This window comes from Harmonia axyridis, chromosome 2 (genome assembly GCF_914767665.1).
Source record: "Harmonia axyridis chromosome 2, icHarAxyr1.1, whole genome shotgun sequence".
NCBI classification, from domain to species: domain Eukaryota; kingdom Metazoa; phylum Arthropoda; class Insecta; order Coleoptera; family Coccinellidae; genus Harmonia; species Harmonia axyridis.
This window is the reverse complement of record NC_059502.1, coordinates 39,332,359-39,360,188: the sequence shown is the minus strand read 5'-3', so window position 1 is coordinate 39,360,188 and position 27,830 is coordinate 39,332,359. Positions and strand designations below refer to the sequence as shown.

The window sequence follows — 27,830 nt, the reverse complement described above, 5'->3', positions numbered from 1 at the left end:
CCGACGAAGAAACAACATAAATTTGGCAAATAGGTTCTGGAGATACGAATATACGTCATTCCGTTCCCGCGAAAAAGAAAGTGAAATCATCGAACGCCATGCACTACCCATGTCAACCTAGTTTTAGGGAACGGAGACGCACGATACAACTCCGTTCCTTATGTGGTTAGCGCAACTTATACACTAATTGCCTACTCCGAACGCATGCACTCATTCATTTTGTGTCCATTGTATGATTGTAGTCAAGTCATAAATAGGAGTCCCATTTAATTAGAAATTAAATTAAATTTGGAGATATAAAGTGGAGTTGGTGTTTTTCAACTGGAACACCCTATATATGTCTCAATTGGAATTATGCTTGGACACATAATGAATTTAATGTCGAAATATTTATGCATGAAGGGTCCCATGAAAGAATTTAATATAAAACTCAATATCTCTAAAACGTGTGATATTTTTGAAAAACCGATGCCTTTCGAAAAATCTGGGGTAAAAAATTAACTAAAAAATATAGGTATCCTGCCTAAGAAAATTGAAAAAAAAAATAAAGGTTCCTTCATGGGAATATTGTATCATTTTATTATTGATTCGACTATGTAGATCACAAAAATGCTTGTAGTTGTGCGATCAGCATATTATTTCAGAAATTAGAGGTAAAAATCTGAAATTTTCGAGAAAAATATTGATAATATTCCCGAGGCTACAACTTCTCCTGGACGTGAGCTTTGCCCTTGAAACCTAAGTATATTTCTTGAACTTGATGTTTGAAAAACTTTTCTATTTGAGAGGTCCATGACGAATAATTCAGGAGATAGATCGATTTTTGGAGGGAAATCCAATTTTTTCCTAAATTTCGAGTTCAAATTCCCTGAAAACCGTGAGCTCTACGATTAACCCGTGAGCGGTGCCAGAATTGACGATCCATGATTAGCCGAATTTCGATCTCACCTGAAAATTTTTCAGTCCAAAAATTTTCCATACCTAAACCCTTAGAAAAGTGAAAAGAAATTGAAAGTTCCTTCATGGGAATATTGTTTCATTTTAATTATTGATTCGACTAATAAATTCGAAAATACCTGCAGTTGGCCGATCAGTACATTATTTTAGAAATTATAGGTAAAAATCTGAAATGTCCGAGAAAAAAAAAGGTTATTCCCGGACTCCTGGGCGTGAGCTACGCCCTTGACTCCTCAGTATGTTTTGGATCGGAACTTGATTTTTGAGGTGTCTGTGACGAATAGTTCAGGAGATATATCGATTTTTGGAAGGAAATTCGAATTTTTCAGAATTTTCGAGTTCAACTTCCCTCAAAAAAAAGGTAAAAATCTGAAATTTTCGAGAAAAAAATTGATAATATTTCCGAGGCTGCAACTTGTCCTGGCCGTGAGCTACGCCTTCAAAACCTCACTATGTTTCAGATCAGAAATTGATGTTTGAAAAACGTTTGTATTTGAGGGGCATGTGACGAATAATTCGAGAGATATATAGATTTTTGGAAGGAAATTCAATTTTTTGTTCAAATTTCCTCAAAACTGTGAGCTTTACGAAGAATCGGTGAGCGGTGCCAAAATCGACGATCTCTGATAAGCCGAATTTCGATGTCACCTGAAAAATTATCTTCTTAAGAGATAAGGTACCACGTGCATTTCAGCGCATCTGTCAAAGTTTACCTATTCAGCTCCCCCCAGCCCCTCTGAGAAGCCATCACTTTTCAGGATGAGTGGAGCAATCTCAAACGTTCTTCTGATTTTCCGTCCTTTTCTACCACATGTAAGAATTCAGATAGGGTAAATGCACTGGTTAGCCGACCGGCACTGGTTCTCGACCATTCCGTGATTTGAGATAAAATAATAATAAAAATATATCATGTAGTGCAAAATATTTTCGCGGTACGTGTTCTCGATCATTCTACCCTTCCAAGATAGTTTGCATAATAGTGATATAGGTCAAAGTTTTCGCGCTAAAAATTAGTTTATAATCGTCTATCATAGAAAAGGGTTCTTTCTCGTCCTCTCTTAGAAAAGTGCTTTGTGATATATGACCAGAAAATAGTAATTATTTCTTATTTTAAATGAATTATGTGTGTATATTTTGTTCCATATCAACTATAAGATATATTTTCTAGTGTATTTCAATCAAGAAGCAGATTAATGTATATTTTTTTGTTAAATATTCAGCGGTCGCGAACTGGTATTGGAAAATTTGTATCTTTTATTTCTCGACCAAAGTGGTCGAGAACCAATATGTTACTTCAATAATTGTTTATGTCAACCGATATATTTCTGTTGGATTATTTTCGTTTTTTTTTCGATAACCTGATTCATTTATATATCTACTTTCTGAATATTAGTTTGCGACCACCGAATTAACGTTGAAACACTTATTTCTACCCTTTGTTTATTCGCGGTCGAGAACCAATTTAATTGTACTTAATTCTCGACCACTGGTGGTCGGTGTTTTATATTTTATTTACTCATTAGTTTCTAAATAGAATAAAGAGCAAAATAACCAAATAATGTTGTATGAGTTGCTATTTTGAAATATTTATAGAAAGTGGAAACTTTTGCAAAATAATTTTTTTTTACGTTTCGAGTGTTTCTTACTTGATTAGCTCCTCTGAAATTCATCTGAGTGATAGGTAGTGATGTCGATGGCACGGTAAGAAAGTAAGTACTAATCACTCATCTCGCTCTAAAGTTTTTTATAAAATTCTTAAGTGGAGCGGCCACTATTATTAGTGGTCGAAAACTAACACAAAAATGGTCGAGAACTCTGCGGCGTGGTCGAGAACCGAGGTTATTGAGATTTTCTATATGTTTCCACATTTCAAAGGTTAAATGCGGAAAGAACGTTTAAAATTATATGACAAATCATTTAAAACTCGCCAAAGAATCGATGAACACCAAAACCATTGAAATTTGATAAGTTTATGTGTGAAAAAATCGTGCTCGAAATCGATGTTTCTGTTAACTGGTCGAGAACCAGTGCATTTACCCTACGTTTGACGGCATTCAATTCTTACACGCCAGCCAATGAATTGCCAGCTTACTGTAAAAAGGTTGTTCGAACATTTGGCAATGCAGCAACTTCGAGCTCGATAGACAGATACAGAGATGGTAATAGGTAGCTTTCTACGGCGGATTGACCAGATGTTTTGAAAGAAATAACTCGCTTTTTATGATAGGCAATGAAACCGATTTTAGAGAGGGATACGAAGTTGTGAGAAATATCAGTTAGGGTCGACTATTATCAGATGGGTTCGAGAAAAAATGTATATGCTAAATTTTTTCAGATTCCTTCATTCTTACGAAAATTAATTTGATTCAAAAACGTATTTAGTGGAATAATAAAAAAAATCAAAACAAATGTACCGAAACTTTTCACATAAGCGGGTCACATTCATTGAGCAAAATATTGATTTTGCTCATTATGGTTAGCCAAATCAAAATGAACCATCCATATGATGGTCATCCAAATATGATATCGGATGAATGATGGAACATGGGCATTTATAACCAATATTCATTTCAAGTCAGTTGTTATATCGTATTGTTCAACATGCTGAATATTACGATTCATTTATATTGAAGGCAAAAAAAAGTACTGAAATTTTCAAAAATTCTTATTTTCACAAACTGCCTACGTACAAAAAACAGTTGTTATGTCGCGATATCGCATTGATTCTCCATACTCAGGATTACGATCCATTAATTTTGAAGGCAAAAAAAAAATTAACTTTTTCAAAAATTCTCATTTCCAGAAATTCACTATGTATAAAAATCAGTTGTTATATAGCAATATCGCATTGATTCTAATATTCAGGACGCTCAGAATTACGATTCATTTTTTGAAGGCAAAAAAAAGAATGGAATTATAAAAAATTCTCATTCTCAGAAATTGAATCCATACAAAAATCAGTTGTTATATCAAAATATCGCATTAATTTTCAATGCTCAGGATAACGATCCAACAATTTTGAAGAGAAAAAAGGACTCTAATCTCATTTTCAGAAATTGACTATGCAGAATCAAGAAATTTCTAAACAATAATAACATCTTAGTACTGAACTTCAATATTCCCCTATAATTATCAACCAGTTCAACTGAAATATTATCTATTCCCAAGAAAAGATACATCATTTTTTTGAGGTTTATTCATATCGCTAGTTGATTTCTATATGCACAATATGTTCATGATCCGTCACGTATTTCCGAAGATACGAATTTTCTAAGTATAAGGGTTGACAAAACTTCCCCTGGATCCCAAGGGAAGTCAATCATTTTTTCACAGTTTCTTCACATCGCAAATAGTAAGTTACATTCCAAATATGGTTATGCTTCGACGAGTATTTCCTAAGTTATGAATTTTCGAAGTATAAGGGTTGAAAAAACTACCCCTGGATCCCAAGGGAAGTCAATGATTTTTTCACAGTTTATTCACATCGCTAATAGTAATCTACCTTCCAAACATGGTTATGCTCCGACACGTTTTTCCGAAGTTACGAATTTTCGAAGTATAAGGGTTGAAAAAACTACCCCTGGATCCCAAGGGAAGTCAATGATTTTTTTACAGTTTATTCACATCGCTAATAGTAATTTACATTTCAAATATGGTTATGCTCCGAAGCGTACTTCCGTAGATATGAATTTTTCAAATTAGACAGCTGATAATTTGAATAAAAACGTTGCTAAAATATCCCGAGATCTATATTTCTATAGATCTCGGGATATCAATCAATCAATCAATATTTCCTTCAACGGATACTCTGAATACTATACGGAACCCACTTCCTAAATTTCTATCCGATCTAGTGAATATTTCCATAATAAATCGTTTTTATGCCGCACGCCACTGGTTTCCGCCTTCGGGTATTTACGTCAAACAGTCTGCCAAATTCACACCGGTAATTTCATTGACATATTTGAGTGGCTGAATATTTCAGATTTGGATATGTATATTCATTTCACATAACAAAATCGTTTTTCTGATGACCTTTATTTTATAGAGAATTTTTACGAAGATATTTCTTCGTATTTCCAATCCAATTATTTAGATTCATATTATTTTATAATATGTGGCAATCGAAGCAAATGTTCAATTGTTGAAAGCACATAACAAAGACCATCAAAAATATACTGCCATTTCAATTGAAAAGGGCGTATCTGAAAAAAAGCACATTAGAAATATTTATTTGAATTAATATGAAAAAGAAATACATGACAATGCATGTTAATTAAATTCAATAATTTTTATTCAGAAAGACTATTGAAGTCAAATATAATTATCAAAATAAATTTGTTACTTGAAATCGTACTTACAAACTTCAACCTCAAGTATATATGTATAGGTATCATTAAATAATAGGATCCTAGAATTATTTCCGAAAAACGTAATTTTTATTAGTATTTCAGATTCAATTTCGAAACGTATCTAGTACCTCGAACATCCATATTCAAAGAATTTTTTATTTGGTTATTTTTTATTCGGTTTCTTTTACATCTTTGCCAACGATTGCATGTTTTTGGCAATATTCTAAATTATTTGGGAAAAGAATTTATATGGAAATGAGTAATTTCTGGAAAAAAAAACAAAAATAACAGAAACGATTTTCACGATGTCATGAGTAAAATTTGATCCATTCTTTCACGATTTCCCTAAATTTCTTGTTTTATTTTCGAATCTGTACGCATCTCTATCTATCCTATTCAGGAAGTAAAATTTAACCATAAGAGACATTAGAATGAGGTGTATACTGAATAAAGTGAAAATACCGACAATCTGTGAATAGATAATGCAGGTTCTCTGATCTTGTCTGATAATAAATTAATCAGATATTCATTAACCGTTAGGTCTAAATAAAAAATATATTACTTATTCGATATATTGCTTGTTTCTTCATCCTTGTCCACAAATTATCATATTCTCGCAAAAATATCCTTTATGTACGATAAAAATCAGTGGAATACGATAAAATGTACGATAAAATACGATAATTTTGAACACGCGGTAGGATATTTTAGGCTTGTCGACCTGGCAACGCTGATGGTTAATAAATGTGCGAGTTGCGCTAGCCTAGGCCCTAGGGCTGCCATACGTCCCGGTAGGCCGGGACATGTCCCGGTAGGGATGGGCAATAAATATCGATATTTTTTCAGAAAATTTTCGATAAATATCGTCGATATTTTCAAATTCGAAAAAATCGAATTTGAAGCACTGAAATACCTAAATATCGAAATGTAGAATCGCAAAACTGAAATTCTGCATATCGAAAATATTCCATGAAATGGGAACAAACTACTGAAAATCTGGATTTTCGGAAGTAGATCAAAATATGTTTCGTGTGGTCGAAATCATAATGCGAAATATTGAAAACTACTAAATATGTCGTTTTCAACTGAATCTCGTCATCTGAATCTTATTATTCTCGTCTATGATAGAAAAACTTTATTGAATTCAACAAAATTTTCCCACACTAAAATATTACAGTGATATATATCGATATTTTTACTCTAACATATTTCGATACATTTCGATAGTGTCAGAAAATATCGATACAATATACCTTTATTCAACAAAAATTACAGAATATATATCGATAGTTTTCTGTCCCTTGCCCATCCCTATGTCCCGGTTTGAACCTTTGAGTCCCCGTGTCCCGGTCATAGTAATTTGCCCGTTATTTAGATTTATATTTTCTTACATAGTGTAGGTAAGAAAAAATTTCTTTTTATGGAATCTCAGCGGATTCCAGTAATCAAGCTGAAAAGCTGTTCCCATTGCTCTTACATTATTTTTCAGAAGCTAAAGGATTGAAAATGAAATTATTAAAATTAGACCCATAAATCATGTTCTTCAATCACTTCATTTTGTGTTAAGCCATTATAGAGAACCTTAATATTTCCATACAAAATATTTTCACTTTCACAGCGTATAACACGAATATTTACTTTGAAAGAAAATGAAGGCGAGTTTTTTTATTAAAAGAGGTTATATCCAAAGACATCGAAGCTATTGGTTCGTCTAACGCATATACTGCTTCCACTTGCGCTGATATGATGGCCATTTCTGTGTAGTCCATTGGTCTTTTCCAAATTCCAAATATTTTTCGATATTTCTGTAAGGTACGAACGATGAAGGGTTTTCGTGAGTATGCAGAAACAACTTGATGTACTATCTCATTCTAGAATTCGATGGCTTTCAGAACTTCACGCTTGCTGAAGCTATGGGTGCCATCGAAAAAAAAATTAGTAGCTGAAGAAAGGGCCTCAAAAGCTATAACCGACCTTTTTATGACTCTTTAACAGAACTTCATACTTCATTTCTAAACAATTCTAATAGAAAATTTGGATGATTATTAAATGAATACCTTCCTCTCAGATGAGTTTGGAATTGTTGTGTGGAATTTGAACCTATTTCTATGCCACTTGTCCCGCTCGATGTTCCAACATTTATGGTAGCCCTACGTTAGCCACATAGGGAACGGAGTTGTCTCGTGTAGGTATGGGCAAGGGACAGAAAACTATCGATATATATTGTACCGATATTTTCTGACACTATAGAAATATGTTAGAGCAAAAATATCGATACATCGATATTTACCGATATATATCGCTGTAATACTTTAGTGTGGGAAAATTTTTTGAATTCGATAAAGTTTTTTCTATCATAGAGGAGAATAATAAGATTCAGTTGAAAACGACATATTTAGTAGTTTTCAATATTTCGCATTATGATTCCGACCACACGAAACATATTTTGATCATATTTCGATCAGGATTAGTCGAAAATCCAGATTTTTAGTAGTTATATTTTCGATATGCAGAATTTCAGTTTTGCGATTCTACATTTCGATATTTAGGTATTTCAGAATTTCAAATTCGATATTTTCAATATCTCGCATTATGATTCATCGTTACCAAATTCAGTTGAAAACACATTTAGTAATTTGATTCCATTTTTATAGAATAATCTCAAAATGAATTAGGTACTTCACTTCTGAAATTCTACATATCGAAAATACTCGATATTTAATTGGAAGTGTGAAATTCGATATTTTTTGCTTCTTATTGTATGGGTTAATATGAGGTGGGTAAAAGGGATCAGGAAATTCCATCAATAACAAATAAATGGTTCAGGACGTTTATGTACAGAAAGAAACGGCCGTTAATTTTATTATGTCCATTTTTTCTTGAGCTTTCAGCAAGATCGAGACATAACTTTTTATTTTCGATGAGTAGAATTTCAAAACTGCTAAATATATAGAAAATATTCGATATTTATTTTATAGTCCGCTAAATCAGGATTTTCGACTAATGGATATACTATACTCTAGTGAGTATAATATGTTTCGTGAGGTCGAAATCATAATGTGAAATATAAAAAAATATTGAATTTGATACTCTGAAATCTATATAAATATATCGATAATATCGGTTGAGAATATCTACAATGGATATTATCGGAATTGAAAATATCGACGATATTTATCGGAAATTTTCTGGAAAAATATCGATATTTCGATATTTATTGCCCATCCCTAGTCTCGTGCTTCTCCAATCTCCGTTGCCTAATGGATTAGAGCAACTGTTTGCCACATAGGAAACGGAAAAATGTTTATACCTTCAATTGCTTCTGAAATTGAAAATCGACGGATGCGAGGATAATCCCTAATAATTCTTTGTATAAAAATTATTGGCGAGTTACGCTACTTTTTGGCAGGCTGTATATATATTTCTACCTCTTATTTACCATTATTCTATGATATAACCACATATTTTAATGAGATCCTTGATATTTACCCTTGAATGTTGTTTCTAATTCGTTCCCACCTCATTTCAAATAAGAATCAACTGATGAATATTTTTTTGGAACCACTATTATTTGGCTAGGAATGACAAGTTGATTTATGGAGAGAAATTCATTTTGAACTGCATATGATGTAAATAGCAAGATATATAGATCAAGATCAAATGTTTGCATTATGTTTAAATTAAATGGGGCAAAGAATAAGTGTTAATTCTATATTAGTATTCTGCTGAATGATTGGAGCATAGTAGCTAATTCTTGGCAGACACCACTAAAGAGGCAGACAAGCATACTTGACATTATATGAATTCTTATTATAAGAATAAAAACTTAATCCCCTTTTCTATAAGAATACGATATACTACTGTCCCTAGATAGGAAACTGATTAAGGTTTTCTTGGAATATGTCCAAGATATATTTAGACATTTGAAGGATGTATCAAGTATTCGAAACCTGAAAATTATCTATACCGAAATCATTAAGTTTCAGTTTTTGATTAATTGTTCTAATTGCATTAACATAAATATTTTAGTCCAGCAATACATGTCTAACAATTCCCGTAACTCCAACTTAATCATATATCTGATAAAGGAGTGAAAATGGTTAGATTAGAACTGAAAATACCTACCTTAAAAGAATAATTCTAACTTGTAAATATCGCTATTACGTCACATGAAGAAACATTCAGAAACGAAGACGAAGAATTATTACAATTGATACACTTCTATTTTGAACTTTTGAAGTTATTAGTTAATAAGTCGACTTCAGTAATTTTTTCTAATGAAAAATGACATGTGTATAGTACGTTAAATTCCGTTAGGCGCCATTTTATAGACACATGACTTGAATGTCGAACCAAGGTGTCAGATACTTAACCTATTAACAGAAGTCCTATTTCTTTTTTCAGAAATAATACATTAATACAGTCTGAAATACTGTAATTTATTGAATTTTTGAACACAAATAATTAATTAATTAGTTTTTTAGTCGTAGTATTCAGATTGTAATAGTCCGTAGAAACTTTTCAAATTTTGGTAAATATGCAGGGAATAGTTCAAATGTCATTAATTCTCTGTGTAATCATAGATAAAATAGGTGTAATACTTGATCTAATCATAGAAAAATGAATCCTTCTTTGTCTAGATTAATTGATATAGGTCTATGTCTATGGTGTAATAAATGCAATGATTATTAAATCGTCTAAATCTGTGTTCTGCGCCGCTATTTACAAAAGATTGGAATAAAACGGACGTTGTTTCCATATTAAAAATTGAGATTGGAATATTGAAACTTTTATTGGTGTTATTAAAAGTACAAAAAAACAACATAAACTTAACTGAAAATACTTAGATTTGTAAGAATGTCCAGCAGCTGAATTGAAATTTTTGAAATATGGAGAAAAAAATAATCTCAACTGACGTTGGAGAACGAATAAACGATACAAAAAAGGAAATAGCTCAATTGAGTGAAGAATTGGAGAGACTTATAAAATCTAATGCAGGTTTGAGTAATATTAATTTTGAGCGTGGTCAATCGAATGAAGAAGCAATTATAATTAAATCATCACAAATTAAGGATGATGGCACTTCTAACAAAGTATTTCATGAAAATGTTGACGAAGCAAATAAAAAACTTAGTGCTATGGGTAAAACAGTAATTCCTCCAGAAGTTTATAGTGTTAAACTCAAAAAAAAGCCTGAACTGATATGCAATAAAAAATATATGACACATGATAAAGAATCTACAAAAGAATTTATGCGGCAACAGAGAGAAAAGAGAGAGGAACAGAGAAAAAAGATAGATTCCAAAAATAAGATTGATTTAGAAGTGAAGAAACAAAAACTATTGGAATTACAAAAAAAATCGATGGCTTTGGTCCAAAGAAATATTCAGCTTAAACGTGAACGTTCAAAGTCTAGAGAGAGATGGGAACAGATTAGAATTGATAAAAGTAGTGCACCTAGTAACTCTGGTATTTCCCTTGCAAAGAAACCATCAAGTGATTATTTATCTTCTAAAAAGACTACTTCAGATGTTTTATCAAAAAAACCTGTGAAATTGCAGAACAGATCAATAGCAAATATAAAAAAAAAAAATTCATTTACAAATAAAAATGACCAATCAAGTGTAAATAGTTCTCCAAAACTCAAACCTTTAATAAGCTTATCTGAAAATAAAGGAACTAATGCAGATGTCTTGAAAAATACAAATAAATCTGAGGCTAATTTCAATCAAGCCGCAAATAAAATTCAAGCTTTCTATAGGGGTGAGTTTACAACACAATTAAAGCATTGTTTATCTGCTGTATGTATTAGGCAAATTATCGCAATGTATCCAATTCCATATCTTTCAAACAGCTTTTAATCTTGGAATTGTACACTTAACATAGAGATGCTATAATTACATAGAATGTTAAAAAATTGAGTGTTATAGCAGAAAAATAAGCTGATATGGGCAAAATCTGTTTATTCATAAATATTATATACAAAACAGCAACGCTGGGGAGCAGACAAATTCTCAACAAAGTTTGTCGTACATTTTCTCTTAAACCCTTTGGCTGATTTTTAGCATTTATTTTTCAATATTGTAGCTTGATTCCACGAGAATATAACTTTTAATATGCTTTTAATATTATCTTTTAAAACTAATTGAGTTGTGTGCTCAACGATGCATATTACAGGTATAAAACTAATTTGATATAAACATAAATTTACACGAATACATTCTAAAAACAACTATGTGATCTGTTTTGATTTGGGTTATTTCGTCTGTTTTAATGAGTTTTCAATATGTCCCGATGACAAGTCAGATTGATATCTTTATAATCGTGATTTTCTTATAATTCATCTAATGGACCGTCGTAAAATTCATATTCTTTTTCTTTTTCTAACAAATAGCTGTAAATATTGCTGAGTTTTTTTTTATCATATTTCTTGTTGATAGTATTTTCATTTTTATTGATCTGGATCATCTCATGAATCAATCTTTTTTGGTAGTTTCTTCCTCTTTTGAGTATTTCAACATTTTCAAAATAAACTTTATGGTTCAAGTTTTGAGCGTGCGTTGTAAGTGCACATCGATCTTTCTGTTTTGTGATATCCGATCTGTGTAGAGCTACTCTACTCTTCACCCACTGGGAAGTTTGACCAATATACGTACCCTTACAATCTTGACATTTTATCTGATACACTACTTTACTTTTTAATTTTGTTGGTATCAGGTCCTTTAGATTACTATATAATGATTTTACTGTTTTTGGTTGTAAGTTGTCAATAGAAATTTTTCATTTTTGATGTCAGTTTGTTTATATTCGGGAATGATGCATAACATTTTTCCACTGTGTCATTATTCTCCTGTTGTCTACAGGATTTAAGTGTTGTATCTGAAGCGTACAGAAGCTTATTTACCAAACCTATTGGATATGAGTTTTGTTTCAAAACTTCAAATAATTTTTTTAATGCATCTTGTCTGAAGGATTCATGGCATATTTTGTTGATTATGATAATAATAATAAACCTTTATTTCATATTGTAACATACAGTACATGAGCCACCACGTAAGAATTACAAACGAATGACGTCAAAATAAAATAAATTTCTCACCTATGCCTATCCAAGTATTCATTCAAAGAATACAGTTCTAATTCTAACAAAAATTCTTTGATATTTTGGACATACACTCTGTAAGATCCAAAAACCTTCAAATGTTGAAGTAACTCATTAAATAATTTTTTGCACATATATTCTGGGTGTTTTTCTGTTAATTTTAGACGATGTGAAGGATAATGAAAGTCTCTGGATCTCACAGGGTATCTATCAGTCACCTGTACAACATCAAATCTATTACGATTTTTAAACAAAAATTTCAATGATTCAAAAATATAAATTCCAATAACAGTTAATATTTTATTTTTCATAAATACACCCCGACATGAATCACGATTTCCCAATTTGTACATAATTCTTAATACTCTGTTTTGAATAAGAAATATTTCATTTATACCGGAACTAGCCCCCCAGAATATTATGCCATAGCGAACTAGTGACTCAAAATTTGCAAAATAAACATTTGTGTAACATTCTCTTCCAACATAGTTAACTAAGACTCTAATTTTAAAAAAAACGGAACTCAACTTTTTAGTGAGCCACTCTATATGATGTGACCACTTCAGAAATTGATCAATAAATATTCCTAAAAATTTTGTACATTTTTCAAGAACAATTTTTTCATTTCCAATATCTATTTGGTTGAGTTTTTCTTTCGTACTCCTATTAGTTGTGAATGAAATGGCTGTTGTTTCATTACTGTTCAGGATGAGTTTATTCACAGTTAACCACTCTTTGACTTTAATATATATATCAGAATATTCACCCCCAATCAAGATATTCGTATCATCAACAAAACCCACCAAATGTGCTGAAAACATATCAAAGTTACCATACAAATCATTTATAAATAAAAGAAATAGCATGGGACCCAATACACTTCCCTGTGGCACTCCATGATGGGTCTGTAATATCGATGATTTGGCATGTATTCCATTTTTCTTGATTATAACCCTCTGTTTTCTGTTCTGTAGATAAGATCTGAACCAGGAGATGGCATTACCTCCAATTCCCATTTTCTCCAGCTTTAGCAACAAGTATGATCTGGATAAACAATCATAGGCTCTTGTCCTGTTCAATTAGTTCATATATCACTTTTGTGAACTCAAATATTGCAGTCTGTGTTGATCTGCCCTTTAGGTAACCATGTTGCGATGTTGAAAAAATGTTGCACTCTTCCTAAAACGCATTAATCTTCTGCACATAACATGCTCAAAAATTTTTGAGAAACTTGGCAAAATACTGATGGGGCGGTAGTTCTCAAATAGCTCCTCATCACCTTTTTTTATGAATTGGATGTATCAGTGCCAATTTTAGTTGCTCAGGAAATAAACCATATCTAAGCGAGTTGTTTATTATATATGAGAGTATATATATAGCTCAAATTCTCTGCATTAGGTTTAATGAGACTAACTGGTATTTCATTCTCGCCATAAGAATGTTTACTTTTCAGATTTCTTATTATCCCCATTATTTTCTCTTCGGTGGTTGGTTGAAGAAACATAGATCTATTGTTTTCCTCAATACTGCATTTGAAGTTGACATTTTGAACATTCTCTAGAAGCTGTGGGATCAATTCTGAAATATAGGTGGTATAGTCATTTGCCAATTCATATGGATCACCTTCCTTGGGAAAATTTTTATCTGTATTTGTTGGACCCCTCAGTTCATTGCATATGGCCCACATTGTTTTTTGTTTATTATCAGAGTCCTGAAGTCTTCTTTCGTAAAAACTGGATTTTGTCTTCATGAGTAATTGATCATAGTTATGTTTTTCAAGGGTGTACTGGTCATTGAACTCTTGATTTTTTTGTTTTAGGGGTCAACAGAATATCAAGTTTTTTCTTACATTCGTTCAGCTCTTCATTATCATAGTGAAAGACAACTCTCTTGTTTGAATGTGTTAACTTACGTGGAAAGCACTCGTTGAATAATAGGCAGAATATATTCAGAAAATGTTTCCATTGTTCATCTACACCATGTGGACTCAGATCACATACTTTATCCCATTTTTCTATCCTAAGTTTCATCTTGAAGTTCGTCATGGCTTATTTTCCAAAGAATCTACGATATGTTGATCGAACTTCATTTGTTTCAACCGCATTAAACATCAACTTCTGAGAGGTATGATCTGAAATACAACTATTTATTACTTCCGCTTTATAATTTGTCAAGTTTGTGATGATATTATCTATACAGCTTTCATGTTCAGCTGTTATCCTAGTGGGCTCTGAAATTGTGAGTGATAAATTGAATGAAGCCAGCATTGATAGAAATTTATTTCTGTGGTTATTGTTTTCTACTTTTAATAGATCAATGTTGAAATCTCCTAGGATAATGACAGATTTGTTCTCATGAAAAACCATAATAAGAACTTTATCTAACTGTTCAAAAAATGTTTTGAAATTATTGGATGAACTAGGTCTATACACAGCGATTACTAAGAATATGTTCCTTCCAATATTACACTGTACTCCTGCACATTCAAAATCTTTTTTAATGGAAATTTCATTTATGTCGATACGCCTCTTACATATTATTCCTGTTTTGACAAAGATAGCCACTCCTCCATGTTCACCTTTTTCTCTACAGAAAAATGAAACCAATCTCATGTTATGAATATTCAAGTCTAGTTCCTCTTTTGACTTCCAGTGCTCTGTTAAGCAGAGAACATGACAGCTGCTTTGGCTTTGTAATAAATGTTGAAGGCGGTCTATTTTATTAATAATAATAATAATGATTTATTGATTCCTCTACAGTCATTGTAATATACAAAGAAGAGAAGACAGGTCAAATGCAATTTAACACAAAAAAAAAAAGAAAGATATTTCAACTTGATAAGATATCTCTGCAATTTTGAAAATGTTCATCTAGGCTATATGGTTCACTTTTAAGAAGGAAATTGATTATTTCTTTTTTGAATATTTCAATGTTGCTTATAACATGGAAGTTCTTGGGTAGGTTGTTGAAGATCTTCATGCACATATATTCTGTGCTGCTTTGGGTGAGAGATAAATGTCTTCTAGGGTACATGTATGGGTATGTTCTCCTAGAGGTGTTGTGATTTTTGAATTTCTCAAACAATTTCTGGTTTTTGAGAAGGAATAGTGAGCATCGAAGGACATAAATTGCTGTGAACGTTAGGATACCTGCATTTTTAAAAACACCTCTGCATGTATCTCGATATTTCATATGGTACATAGCTATGATGGCTCGCTTTTGAGTCAAGAATATTCTATTATGTAGTGTATTCAACTATGTAGTGGCAAAGAGGACAGGGGAAATAAAAATCCTTAATGAGATGCCGACGTTTCGACCTTTATTTCTGGTCTTTTTCAAGGCTGGAAACAGAACGACATTGAAAATATGGGGCGTAACATAGTGCCATAATATAAAAAAACAGTATACTTTAGTAGGTATAGAAACAAAATACAACAGAGCAATATAAAAACATACTTAAAAACACATACCTATTCATATGGATTATCCCTCATAATATTCTGAGGTGGACATAAAACTGTGTTGTCAATTTTTCAAAAACTCGATATATAGGTCCATTAGTCAATAGATAAAATTATTCAATATCTTTCATTAGAATTTTAGGGTGTTGAAAGATATTTCCTATAATAAACAACTAAACCAGTCTCCATATCATCTGTCATATACATAGCGTCGAGCGTCATATGGTAATCTAATATCACAGAAAGAGGTATGTTCCTGAAATTCATCAAGAACGAATTATCCGTTTATATCTCTCTAAAATGTTGTGATATTGTGCTTAAATTCTGTACATCAGTCCTCAAATTTACCGTCTCGTTCAAAGAAATATGAATCATCTCGCCGATACATCTCCTTTTATAATTTTTTTCCTTTTCTAAGATGGTGACGTTCTCGAAATCGAAATTGTGGTTTTCGTTGAAGTGATGAGCAGCTAGAGCGGTTTTTTCATTTTTATCTTTATTAGTGGGTCTACAATCTTATCTGTGATGGTAGACTCTATTTTTAAAATACTGTTTGGTCATACCTATGTAGCATCTGCTGCAGTCTTTACAAGGGATTTTGTATATTAAATCGGACTGCAAACCATCTGGAGTTTTATCTTTGATTTTTGAGAAAAGGGAACTGACGCATTTCAGTGGATAGAAAGCCAGTCTTGTAGAAGGGTTAGTTTGTTGTAACGCTGTGCTCATGTTTTCAGATAGACCCTGTATATAAGGAAAACGGTAATATCTGGTTCGTTCATCATCTTTCGAGCCTGCATCGTTAGTGAGCACTTTCCTTTTATATTGATTAAGAACACGTTTGACCAAGGTTGTTGGGTAATTATTTTTTGTTAGTAACTCAGTTATTTTCAGTTCATTTTCTCTGTGAAATCTTTCATCACTCAAATGAATAGCACGGAACATCAAGTTTGTTATTGTTGCTATCTTTTGGGATGTGGGGTGTTGTGATTGGTAGTTCAACATTCTACCAGACGAGGTGGGTTTGGTATACCAATTGGTGCTTATGGTTCCATCTTCATTCCGAATCAACAATATATCTAAAAATGGTATTGTTGCCTCGGACTCCCGTTCAATGGTGAATTGCAATTTATGATGAACGTTATTGAATTTGAGGAGTAATTCGTCCGATTTCTCTTTCGGTATTGAGAAAATCGTGTCATCTACATATAATTTAATGAAATGGACATCAAAGGTTAGCGTTCTTAAGCTTATCGTTATTACTTCATCCATAACCAAGGCGGCTAGTGTGCCGCTAGCCGGATTTCCCATGGCTGCGCCATCAATCTGCACATATATTACACCGTTAAAGGAGAAGTAACTAGAGTCAAAAATGTACTCAACTATTTTGCAAAATAAATTTTGTGGAATTGTTGTATATGCAGATATATATTGCCATCGTTTCTTTATAATGTGCAAAACTAGGGCTTTAGGAATATTGGTATATAACGATACAACGTCGAGTGACACCCATTCACTTTCCTTAGGTACTCTAATTTCCTTGACGAAATCTACAAATCTTTGGAATTCGATATATTGTATTCGTATGATGTAGTGACAGGAGATAAAATATCATGAATATATTCGGACAGGTTGTATGATGGATCACCTATACAACTGACCACAGGTCGAATGGCAATATTTTCCTTGTGAGTTTTTCTAAGGCCATATAACTTTGGAATAACCGAGTTATGACATTTTAGATGTTTCGCTTTCATTTCATCAATGGCGCCCACATCCCTAAGTTCTTTCACGATTTCATTGGCCAAAGTTTGAAATTTATTTGTTAGGTCACTAGGCGTTATTTTATATGTTTCTGTATCAGACAATAAATTCTCCATATATGAGATATACTCATCTCTATACATGATAACTGTGGAGTTTCCCTTGTCAGCTCGCATAACAACGCAATCAGGATGTTGTTTGAGGAACCTACTTGTTAATACATAATTTAGGTATGTCTGTTTCATATATGGACCTTCATTAGCAGATCGAGCCAAATAGTTAGTCAAGATGTTAGTGGTTATGCCACTTAAAACGTTTTTGTCCACTTCGGTTAATTCAACTTGATCACCAATACAAAATTCGATGTCCTTGATTAGCGTAGGTATAGGACATTCTCTTGGGGAAATAGGTATTGCGAATTTAGGACCCGCACTCAGAATATCTTTGACAGGTTCTGGCAAAACTACATTTGTATAATTAAAAATAAAATTATTATGCATCCCCCTTCTGAATATGGCCGTCTCTTTACATAGATCACTGAGTTTTTTCAAATTCTTCTCTTTAATCAGTTTGAATAGTTTGGTTTGTTGTAGTCTTCTTTTGATCTATCAGATATTGTGTTAAACAACTGGGGCGGAATAGACGTTACCAATTTATTCCTTATGATATTGTAATCGTATTCGAGTTTTTTGATCTTCCATATAGTGATGTCAATTTCTACATTAAGTACTGATTTTTGAAACCTAGATGTTCATTTATCAATATCACGAAAAAAAGGATTTCTGTCAGCTTTAAGTGCATGTAAAAACTTAAAATTATTAGCAATATGACCAGGTGAAATTTGTTTCTGCCTGCATTTGAGACGAAAGACTCTTCGATTCCTCACCGCGGCCAATTTCTTGTTGGTGTTACTCCACATCTTCAACAGTTCCACTATGTCTCTTCCGTATTCATTCCTGATGGATTGGTAAAAGCCGCCAACGTTATCATTCATCACTGGTATTCGTGTCCTGACTTTTTAAATATTCAACTATGTAGTGGCAAAGAGGACAGGGGAAATAAAAATCCTTAATGAGATGCCGACGTTTCGACCTTTATTTCTGGTCTTTTTCAAGGCCAAAGACCAGAAATAAAGGTCGAAACGTCGGCATCTCATTAAGGATTTTTATTTCCCCTGTCCTCTTTGCCACTACATAGTTGAATATTTTTTTTTTTTAATGGTAATTGAAAAAAGTGTTTCTTTTGACCTCAAGAATATTCGGTTAAAATATATGTACAAGTCAAAGACTCACCCTGTATATCGAATTCCAAAGATTTGTAGATTCGTCAAGGAAATTAGAGTAGCTAAGGAAAGTGAATGGGTGTCACTCGACGTTGTATCGTTATATACCAATATTCCTAAAGCCCTAGTTTTGCACATTATAAAGAAACGATGGCAATATATATCTGCATATACAACAATTCCACAAAATTTATTTTGCAAAATAGTTGAGTACATTTTTGACTCTAGTTACTTCTCCTTTAACGGTGTAATATATGTGCAGATTGATGGCGCAGCCATGGGAAATCCGGCTAGCGGCACACTAGCCGCCTTGGTTATGGATGAAGTAATAACGATAAGAGAGAGAGAGAGAGAGATAGAGAAAAGTTTATTCAGTCTTAAACTATACAGTGTTGACCTCGTCAACTTACAAAGAAATACAAAGAAAAAAAATATATATAATTCATTTTACATCAGAGTTTACAGCTCCTCGAAGTTACTGTCCTGAAGAAACTCATCTACACTGTAGTAGCATTTTTTCATGAGAAAACGTTTGAGTCCACTCTTCTGTGCAGTGTTCGATTTTTAAAATTTTCTGGTAGCTTATTCCAGATTGCTAGTAGGCTATATGTTACGTTTTTCTGTAAGTATGTAAAATTAGCCTTTTCTTCAATGAGATAGTTTTTCCCTCTGGTATTATATGGATGTTCTAAATTTTTAAATTCGCTGATGTTATTGATTACGAATATTACGGATTCATATATACGTATACATACTATATAGGGTTAGTATACCATGATTTTTAAACACTGTCCTACAGGTCTCCATTTTCGCATTCCAAAAATTACTCTTATACACTTTTTTTGTAATCTGAATATCCTTTCACTTTCTGTAGATCTTGCCCAGAAGATTATTCCATATCTAATTGTTGAATGGATGTATGCATGGTAAGAGGTTAATGCAGCATCTGTTCCCACTGTATCTCGGACAATCCTTAGGGCATAGCAGTGGCGTGCTATAGTTGTTGCAGTCTTGTCTATCTGATCTTTCCAGTCTAGATTTCGATCAATAATTATTCCCAAGAAAGGTGTACTAAAAACTGTTTCAATTTTAGTGTCTTGATGTTTCAGATTGACTTGATCATTCCTTCCTCTGAATAAAACAAGTTTAGTTTTCTTTAAATTAAGCATTAAGTTGTTGTTGCTAAACCATTTGTTAATGTTCTTCATGTCGTTCTCAATACTTAATTGACACTCTTTTCCATCCTCAGCTTCACATACTATTGTGGTATCATTTGCAAATATAACCATATCGTTGTCTGTGGTTTGAACTAGATCATTCGTATATAGTATATAAAGTAGTGGTCCCAGAATAGAACCTTGGGGGACTCCGCTTTCTACTTGTTTTAACTTAGATGTTTTGATCTCTCCATCTTTACTCCTGCTTATTGTCCTTTGAGTTCGGTTGGTTAGATAATTTTTCATTAGGGTTAGTGCCACACCTCTTATTCCATATTTTTCCATTTTCGCTAGCAACCTCTGATGATTAACCATATCGAAAGCTTTTGACAAATCTAAGCATAAGGCCGCTGTGGTATGTTGCTGATTCAATGATTTGATGATGGTTTTCAATGCCTGGTATATTGCATTTATAGTAGACTGACCTTTCCTAAAACCACATTGTTATTTTACCAGTATGTTGTTATCTTCAAAAAATTTGATAAATTTGTCGAATATTATTCTTTCGAAAATTTTATTGATATTAGATAGAAGTGATATAGGTCTATAGTTATCAAATACTTCCTTCTTGCCTTTCTTATGTATAGGTATTATGAGCGCTTCTTTCAACTTTTGTGGATATATTCCTGTTTGGATGGTTTGGTTAATTATATGTGTTAAGGGTATTGTTATAACTGTTGCACATTTTTTGAGGATTTCCACAGGTATTTCATCATATCCAACCGATTTTTTATTTTTTAGTTTCATGATGTATTGATATACTTCTTGTTCCACGACTGGACTCAGAAAAATAGTTTTACTGCAAGGCTTAATGTTCTTAATATTAGTCTTGATGTTATTATTCTTGGCATTTGAGTTAATGAAAAATGAATTAATTCTGTCCAGTAAAACTTCTTCGTTTTCTTCAGGAAATGAGTTGAAAATAGTATCATGTGTACTACGTTTATTTGTTGCACTTTTTACTAGATTCCAAGTAGCTTTGCTTTTGTTTTCAGCTTCCATTATATATTTCCTATTACTGAGTAGTTTAGCTTGCTTGATAATCTGTTTGAGTATATGACAGTACCGCTTATAATAATCCAATGTTGTTTTACCTTCTTGCACTTCTTTCCAGATTATTCTTTTTCTTTTACTTGATGTTTTTATTCCATTGGTTATCCATGCCTGCGTAATCCCTTTAACTGTGCATTTTTTCTGTGGAAACATCAAATTTAGATACATTTTCATTATTTCGGAAAAACAGTTGTATGACTTATCTGGGTCCATTTCCTCCAACACACTCTGCCACGATGCCTCTTGCAAGCTGTTAAAAAACTGTTGCATTGTGGTGTGAGTAAACAGTCTTTTCTTCTCAAAAGTTCTTTGATGAGAAACGTTGCTAACTTTCAGTGTAATAACTTGAGTCATGTGATCAGATAAGAGTGAATTTATATTAGTGTTATTTTTATACTCATCAGTGTTAGCAAATATATTGTCGATTAATGTTTCACTTGTCCTTGTGATTCTGGTAGGTTCATTTATTGTTGGATTGAAACCATAGATATTGAGCAGATCCAAAAAGTTTCGTTTTGTTTCAGTATCTTCCATCAAGTTTATATTTAAATCCCCACATATTAGCACTTTATGTCCAGAATAGTTTTTTTCTATTTCAAAAAGCATCTGATCTAACTTATTAACAAATACCTGGATATTGCCCAAGCATGTCCTATACACAGACAAGATTATTAGTTTTCTTGTTTTACTGAGAACACAGGATGCCTCGATCTCCTTTTCCACACTCATTTTGTTAATCACAGATAGCTCCAGGAAGCCATCAAGATCTTCCCTGACAAAGATACATGTTCCCCATGTATGAATTTCTCCCTAGAGTAATGTGATACAATTCTATATTTTGGTATATTCAGTAACTCCATTTCTTGTTTATTCATCCAATGCTCGGTGAAGCTCTATTTCTGTTACTTTGTTTCGTATGCATTGGATATTTTGGTGTAATATCTTTAGGCAGCCACTTGATTCGCTTCCTTGCTGAAGTTTCGTCTTAGGTGGAGAAAATGGTTAATCACAATACCTCTTCCCCACATATTTCCACTGAGGACTTTATTCTTTGAGTCAACTGGGATGTAGATTTTGAAGGAGCTCTTAAATTTGTCTTTCCTTGTTTTCATTTTTTCGCATTTACAGTCGATTTTGAATGTTTCATCTATGCACTCTTTAACCTGCTCAGATGTTGTATTCGGATTCAGACCGGACAAGAATAAACAGCACTGTTGTTCAGCTATTTTCAGATTGAAAATGTCCATTTCACCTTTGATTGGGGCTGGCCTTGATTGTCTAATTCTGGTTCTTCTCTGGTGCTTGTATTCAACTTCTGTCCACTTTTCCTCAAGCGTTCGCTCTATGCTTTCATTTTCGGCTCTCTTATCCATGTTACCATCATTAATTGAGTTATTTTGATCGTTTTGCTTTTTCATAGATTGCTGCTGTTCACGCTGAGGTTTTTCTTTATCGGTGTTAGTTGAAGAAACTGGTATCAGTTTTTGGCTTTGACATTCACGTTCAAGAATTTTTAGGTTTTGTTTATTATTGGTTGTCAATATTTCTGCATGTGTCATCGATGTTCCGTTTTCTGCAGTTGACAGACTTTTCTGGTTGTCGGCGATGTTCGATTTTGACGTATTCGATAATTTTAGTTCTGTGGTCCGTACTATGTTATCTCTGTTCCCTTTGTCTATGTTATGTTTATTTTTTGCTGTCTCTCTTTTTTCAGCCTCTTTTTGCAATTGTGCAATTCTTCCAATTAATAGTTGATTATTTTCTTTCAGTATCATATTTTTGTCATTCATCTCGTTTATAAGACGTTCTACTTTCCTTATATTCCTTCAGAATATATTTTAGATTTTGTATTTCTGCCTGCAACATCTTATTTTCACATTTCATTTTGACATTTTCCATCATAAGATTTTGGCTTTCACTGTCCTCTTGTTTATTTTCTATATCAATTTCAGGTTTCTCGCCAGTGGTATTGGTAAATTCATTATTTTCACAACACTTTACGTATGTTCCGTCCAAGAATGACAGACCATCCTTTTCCATAAGTCTTCTTGCACAGGATTCATGATAGGCACCCCCGCAATTTTTACATATATACGTAGTATATGTTTTCTTCATACAGCATTTGAAATATCTGCCGCTTTTTTGCATGCTTTTTATTTCAGAATCGGCGTTTTCTTCGGAGCGATCTACCGTGTCACCCGCTCTTTCCGCCATCTTGAAGGAACGCTAACCTTTGATGTCCATTTCATTAAATTATATGTAGATGACACGATTTTCTCAATACCGAAAGGGAAATCGGACGAATTACTCCTCAAATTCAATAACGTTCATCATAAATTGCAATTCACCATTGAACGGGAGTCCGAGGCAACAATACCATTTTTAGATATACTGTTGATTCGGAATGAAGATGGAACCATAAGCACCAATTGGTATACCAAACCCACCTCGTCTGGTAGAATGTTGAACTACCGATCACAACACCCCACATCCCAAAAGATAGCAACGATAACAAACTTGATGTTCCGTGCTATTCATTTGAGTGATGAAAGATTTCACAGAGAAAATGAACTGAAAATAACTGAGTTACTAACAAAAAATAATTGCCCAACAACCTTGGTCAAACGTGTTCTTAATTAATATAAAAGGAAAGTGCTCACTAACGATGCAGGCTCGAAAGATGATGAACGAACCAGATATTACCGTTTTCCTTATATACAGGGTCTAGCTGAAAACATGAGCACAGCGTTACAACAAACTAACCCTTCTACAAGACTGGCTTTCTATCCACTGAAATGCGTCAGTTCCCTTTTCTCAAAAATCAAAGATAAAACTCCAGATGGTTTGCAGTCCGATTTAATATACAAAATCCCTTGTAAATACTGCAGCAGATGCTACATAGGTATGACCAAACAGTATCTTAAAAATAGAGTCTACCAGCACAGATATGATTGTAGACCCACTAATAAAGATAAAAATGAAAAAACCGCTCTAGCTGCTCATCACTTCAACGAAAACCACAATTTCGATTTCGAGAACGTCACCATCTTAGAAAAGGAAAAAAATTATAAAAGGAGATGTATCGGCGAGATGATTCATATTTCTTTGAACGAGACGGTAAATTTGAGGACTGATGTACAGAATTTAAGCACAATATATCACAACATTTTAGAGAGATAAACGGATGATTCGTTCTTGATGAATTTCAGGAACATAACTCTTTCTGTGATATTAGATTACCATATGACGCTCGACGCTATGTATATGATTTGGAATGATTTTCTATGGAACATCAAATATAGAAAATTTGTTCATATTGCAAAAGAAAGCACTTAGAATAGTGAACAATCTGAAATACAATGAATCATGTAGAACTTACTTCAAGAAAAATGGAATACTGACAATATATGCCTTATATATACATGAGTGCTTGTTGTTTATGAAGAAAAACGACCATCTTTTCCAAAAATATCGAAATGAAAAATCATTCCACGAAACTAGAAGTTTGGACTACATATTTCCCAAATTCAAATTATCAACAAGCCAAAAACAAGTGGAATACAGATGCCTGAAACTTTTCAATTCGTTGCCTGGCAATATAAAAGCAATTCAGGACACCAGAACTTTCAAGAAGAAAATATACAAGTTCCTATTAAATTTAGAGCCCTATAATATGGCAAGTTATACGGGATAAAATATATATATATATATATATATATATATATATATATATATATATATATATATATATATATATATATATGACACTGTTTCACTTCATTTTCATGATTTTGTTATGTAATCTGATTTGAAATAAAGTACGATTTATTATTATTATTATTATTATTATGACAGATGATACGGAGACTGGTTTAGTTGTTTATTATAGGAAATATCTTTCAACACCCTAAAATTCTAATGAAAGATTTTGAATAATTTTATCTATTGACTAATGGACCTATATATCGAGTTTTTAAAAAATTGACGACACAGTTTTATCTCCACCTCAGAATATTATGAGGGATAATCCATATGAATAGGTATGTGTTTTTAAGTATGTTTTTATATTGCTCTGTTGTATTTTGTTTCTATACCTACTAAAGTATACTATTTTTTTATATTATGGCACTATGTTACGCCCCATATTTTCAATGTCGTTCTGTTTCCAGCCTTGAAAAAGACCAGAAATAAAGGTCGAAACGTCAGCATCTCATTAAGGATTTTTATTTCCCCTGTCCTCTTTGCCACTACATAGTTGAATATTTAAAAAGTCAGGACACGAATACCAGTGATGAATGATTATATAGTGTGCTATTTCTCCAGAATATGATTCCATAAGATATAAGCGATTGAAAATTGTCAAACAACAGTATTTTCAACTCCTTTTCTCGAACATGATGTTTCATAACATTGAGTGTATAGATTACTGTATTCAATTTTTTATTCAATTTTTCGATATGTACTTTCCATTTCATGTTATTATCCAGCCAGATTCCTAGAAATTTGACTTTTTCAGCTGGTACTGTCTTTATGTTACTCAATGTTACGCTGTCAGGAATGGTGTATTTTGTTCTCTCTGTGTGGAAAAATGTGCATTCCGTTTTCCTTGTGTTCAAAATAAGTCCATTTCTTGTACACCAGTTTTCGATTTGGCCAAAGATGATATCAGCATTTTGTGTTACTGTATGTACCTTTTCTGCAGATGCTTGGATGTTAGTATCGTCTGCATAAATTGTTATGTTGGTTTTGCATTGCTTTACGATATCTTTTATTATCTCTTGGATAGTTACCAGTACAGCTGGAAGGTCATTGATATAGGCTATGAAGATAAAAGGTCCTAGGATACTTCCTTGTATGACTCCCATCGTGACTTCTTCTTCTGAGGACATATATGTTAAATCATTGATTGTTATTGTGACTTTTTGTGTTCTATTCTCTAGGTAACTTCGTAATAATTTCAGTTGGTTGTCTCTGATGCCATATAGTTATAGTTTCCCTAGTAGTATTGTGTGGTCAACACAGTCAAACGCCTTTGTTAAGTCCAGGAACAATGCCAGAGGAATTTGTCCATCATCAATTGCCTCTATGATTTGTTGCAGTAGTTCGTATATTGCAGTTTCTGTACTTTTCCCATTTATAAATCCATGTTAATGAACGGATAGCACTTTAGTTTTCTTGAAGAAGGATATTAGGCGATTTGCCAGTATTTTCTCGAATATTTTAGACCATGATGTTAACATATTTATTGGAAGGTAGTTTTCTAATTGTTCGATGCAGCCATTTTTGTAAATTGGTTTCACCAATGCCATCTTCAAGAGTTCTGGAAATATTCCTTCTGTGAGTGATCTGTAAATCATGTGAGCAAGTGTATCTGCGATCGGTTTGATGGATTTTTTTATTATGCCCATGGGAATTTCATCATATCCTCTTGACGAGTTGTTTTTCATTGACATCACTGTTTTTATTATTTCTTCAGATGTGACTGGAAAAACAAACATTGATTTTTCGTTTCTCTGGATTTTTGTATAATGTTCAACTTTAGGGAGATTTTTACTCAGATTGGGGGCCATATTGACATAATCATGATTGAACCTATCTACAATATTTTGGGGATTGCCAGTTGGAATAGTTGGTGTAGTTTCTTTACTAAAACTACCTTTCAAACTATTAATGATTTGCCATGTTGTTTTTGTTTTATTGTTTGATGATTATATTTTTTTAGAGTAGTAGTTTTGTTTAAATTCCCTGATTGCTCTGTCATATGTTTTCTTTAGTTTCTTATAATCCTCTATCAGTTCTGGCCTCTTACTTGAAGCAATGAATAGAATATCTAGTTGTTGTTTGATATGTTGAATTTCTGGATCTTTATTGAACGGAATACCTGGTCTTGGATTTATTTTTGTAGTTTTGTAGGGAAATGATATTTCAAATAGGCTGTGGTATGTGGAAAGGAAGAGGTTCCACATATCATTCACTTTTTTCGTTTGATAAATGTTGGTCCAATCTATCGCTAAAAGTTCTTGGTTAAATTTGCTCACCGCTTCTTTGTTATATTTTCGGGTTTGTATTATTTTTGGTCTAATATCCTTTGGGGTATTATCCAATTTAAACGTAAAGCATTGGGCGAGGTGATCTGATACATGTGGTTGTATGATGGAAGTCGTGCCATATTCAATATTTGTACAGATGTTGTCAATACATGTTTCTGAACTGGGTGTTATTCTTGTTGGCTCTTTGATTAGCAGTTTCAGTTTATATGTGTCCAAAATGGACTGCAGTATCTGAGTGTTCCTATTTTCTTCATTAAGCACATTTATGTTGAGATCGCCTGTGATTATAAATTTTTTGTTTTTTTCGGTACTTAGTTTCTTCAATATTGATGTAAGTTTCTCAAAGAAGATGTCAATTTTGTCTGGAAATGTGTTTGGTCGATACAAGAATCAGTCTTGTATTGTTTTGTCCTTCAAATTCCAGTGCTGAACACTCTAAGACATAAGGTACAGTATGATTATTCAAATCTTGTCGCATTTTACATTTGTCTGATAGATTATTTCTAACAAAGATTGCACAACCTCCATGTCTGTTTAGCTCTCTGCTAAAACTTGTAATAAGTTTGTATTCCCTGAGGTTATGAGCTATAAG

The 27,830-nt window shown here is 32.8% G+C and overlaps 2 protein-coding genes across 7 annotated transcripts in view; one reads left to right on the top strand and one right to left on the bottom strand.

Moving 5' to 3' along the window:
* LOC123672378 (ubiquitin carboxyl-terminal hydrolase 47) overlaps positions 1-9,650 on the bottom strand; it is a 312,797-nt gene extending 303,147 nt beyond the window's left edge. For 4 of the 6 annotated variants that reach the window (XR_006746263.1, XM_045606467.1, XM_045606472.1 and 1 more), the window contains exon 1: positions 9,435-9,650. The gene's annotated coding sequence lies outside the window, so the exon portion shown is untranslated. The remainder of the gene's footprint in view (positions 1-9,434) is intronic. The other 2 variants (XM_045606468.1, XM_045606471.1) reach the window with 1 other exon arrangement.
* A 303-nt stretch (positions 9,651-9,953) lies between these two features.
* The window catches only part of LOC123672377 (centrosome-associated protein 350-like), a 73,417-nt gene continuing 55,540 nt past the window's right edge, over positions 9,954-27,830 (top strand). Inside the window, exon 1 of the mRNA XM_045606466.1 lies at positions 9,954-11,072. Within this exon, the coding sequence (XP_045462422.1) occupies positions 10,199-11,072 (874 nt within the window). The 5' untranslated portion in view covers positions 9,954-10,198. The remainder of the gene's footprint in view (positions 11,073-27,830) is intronic.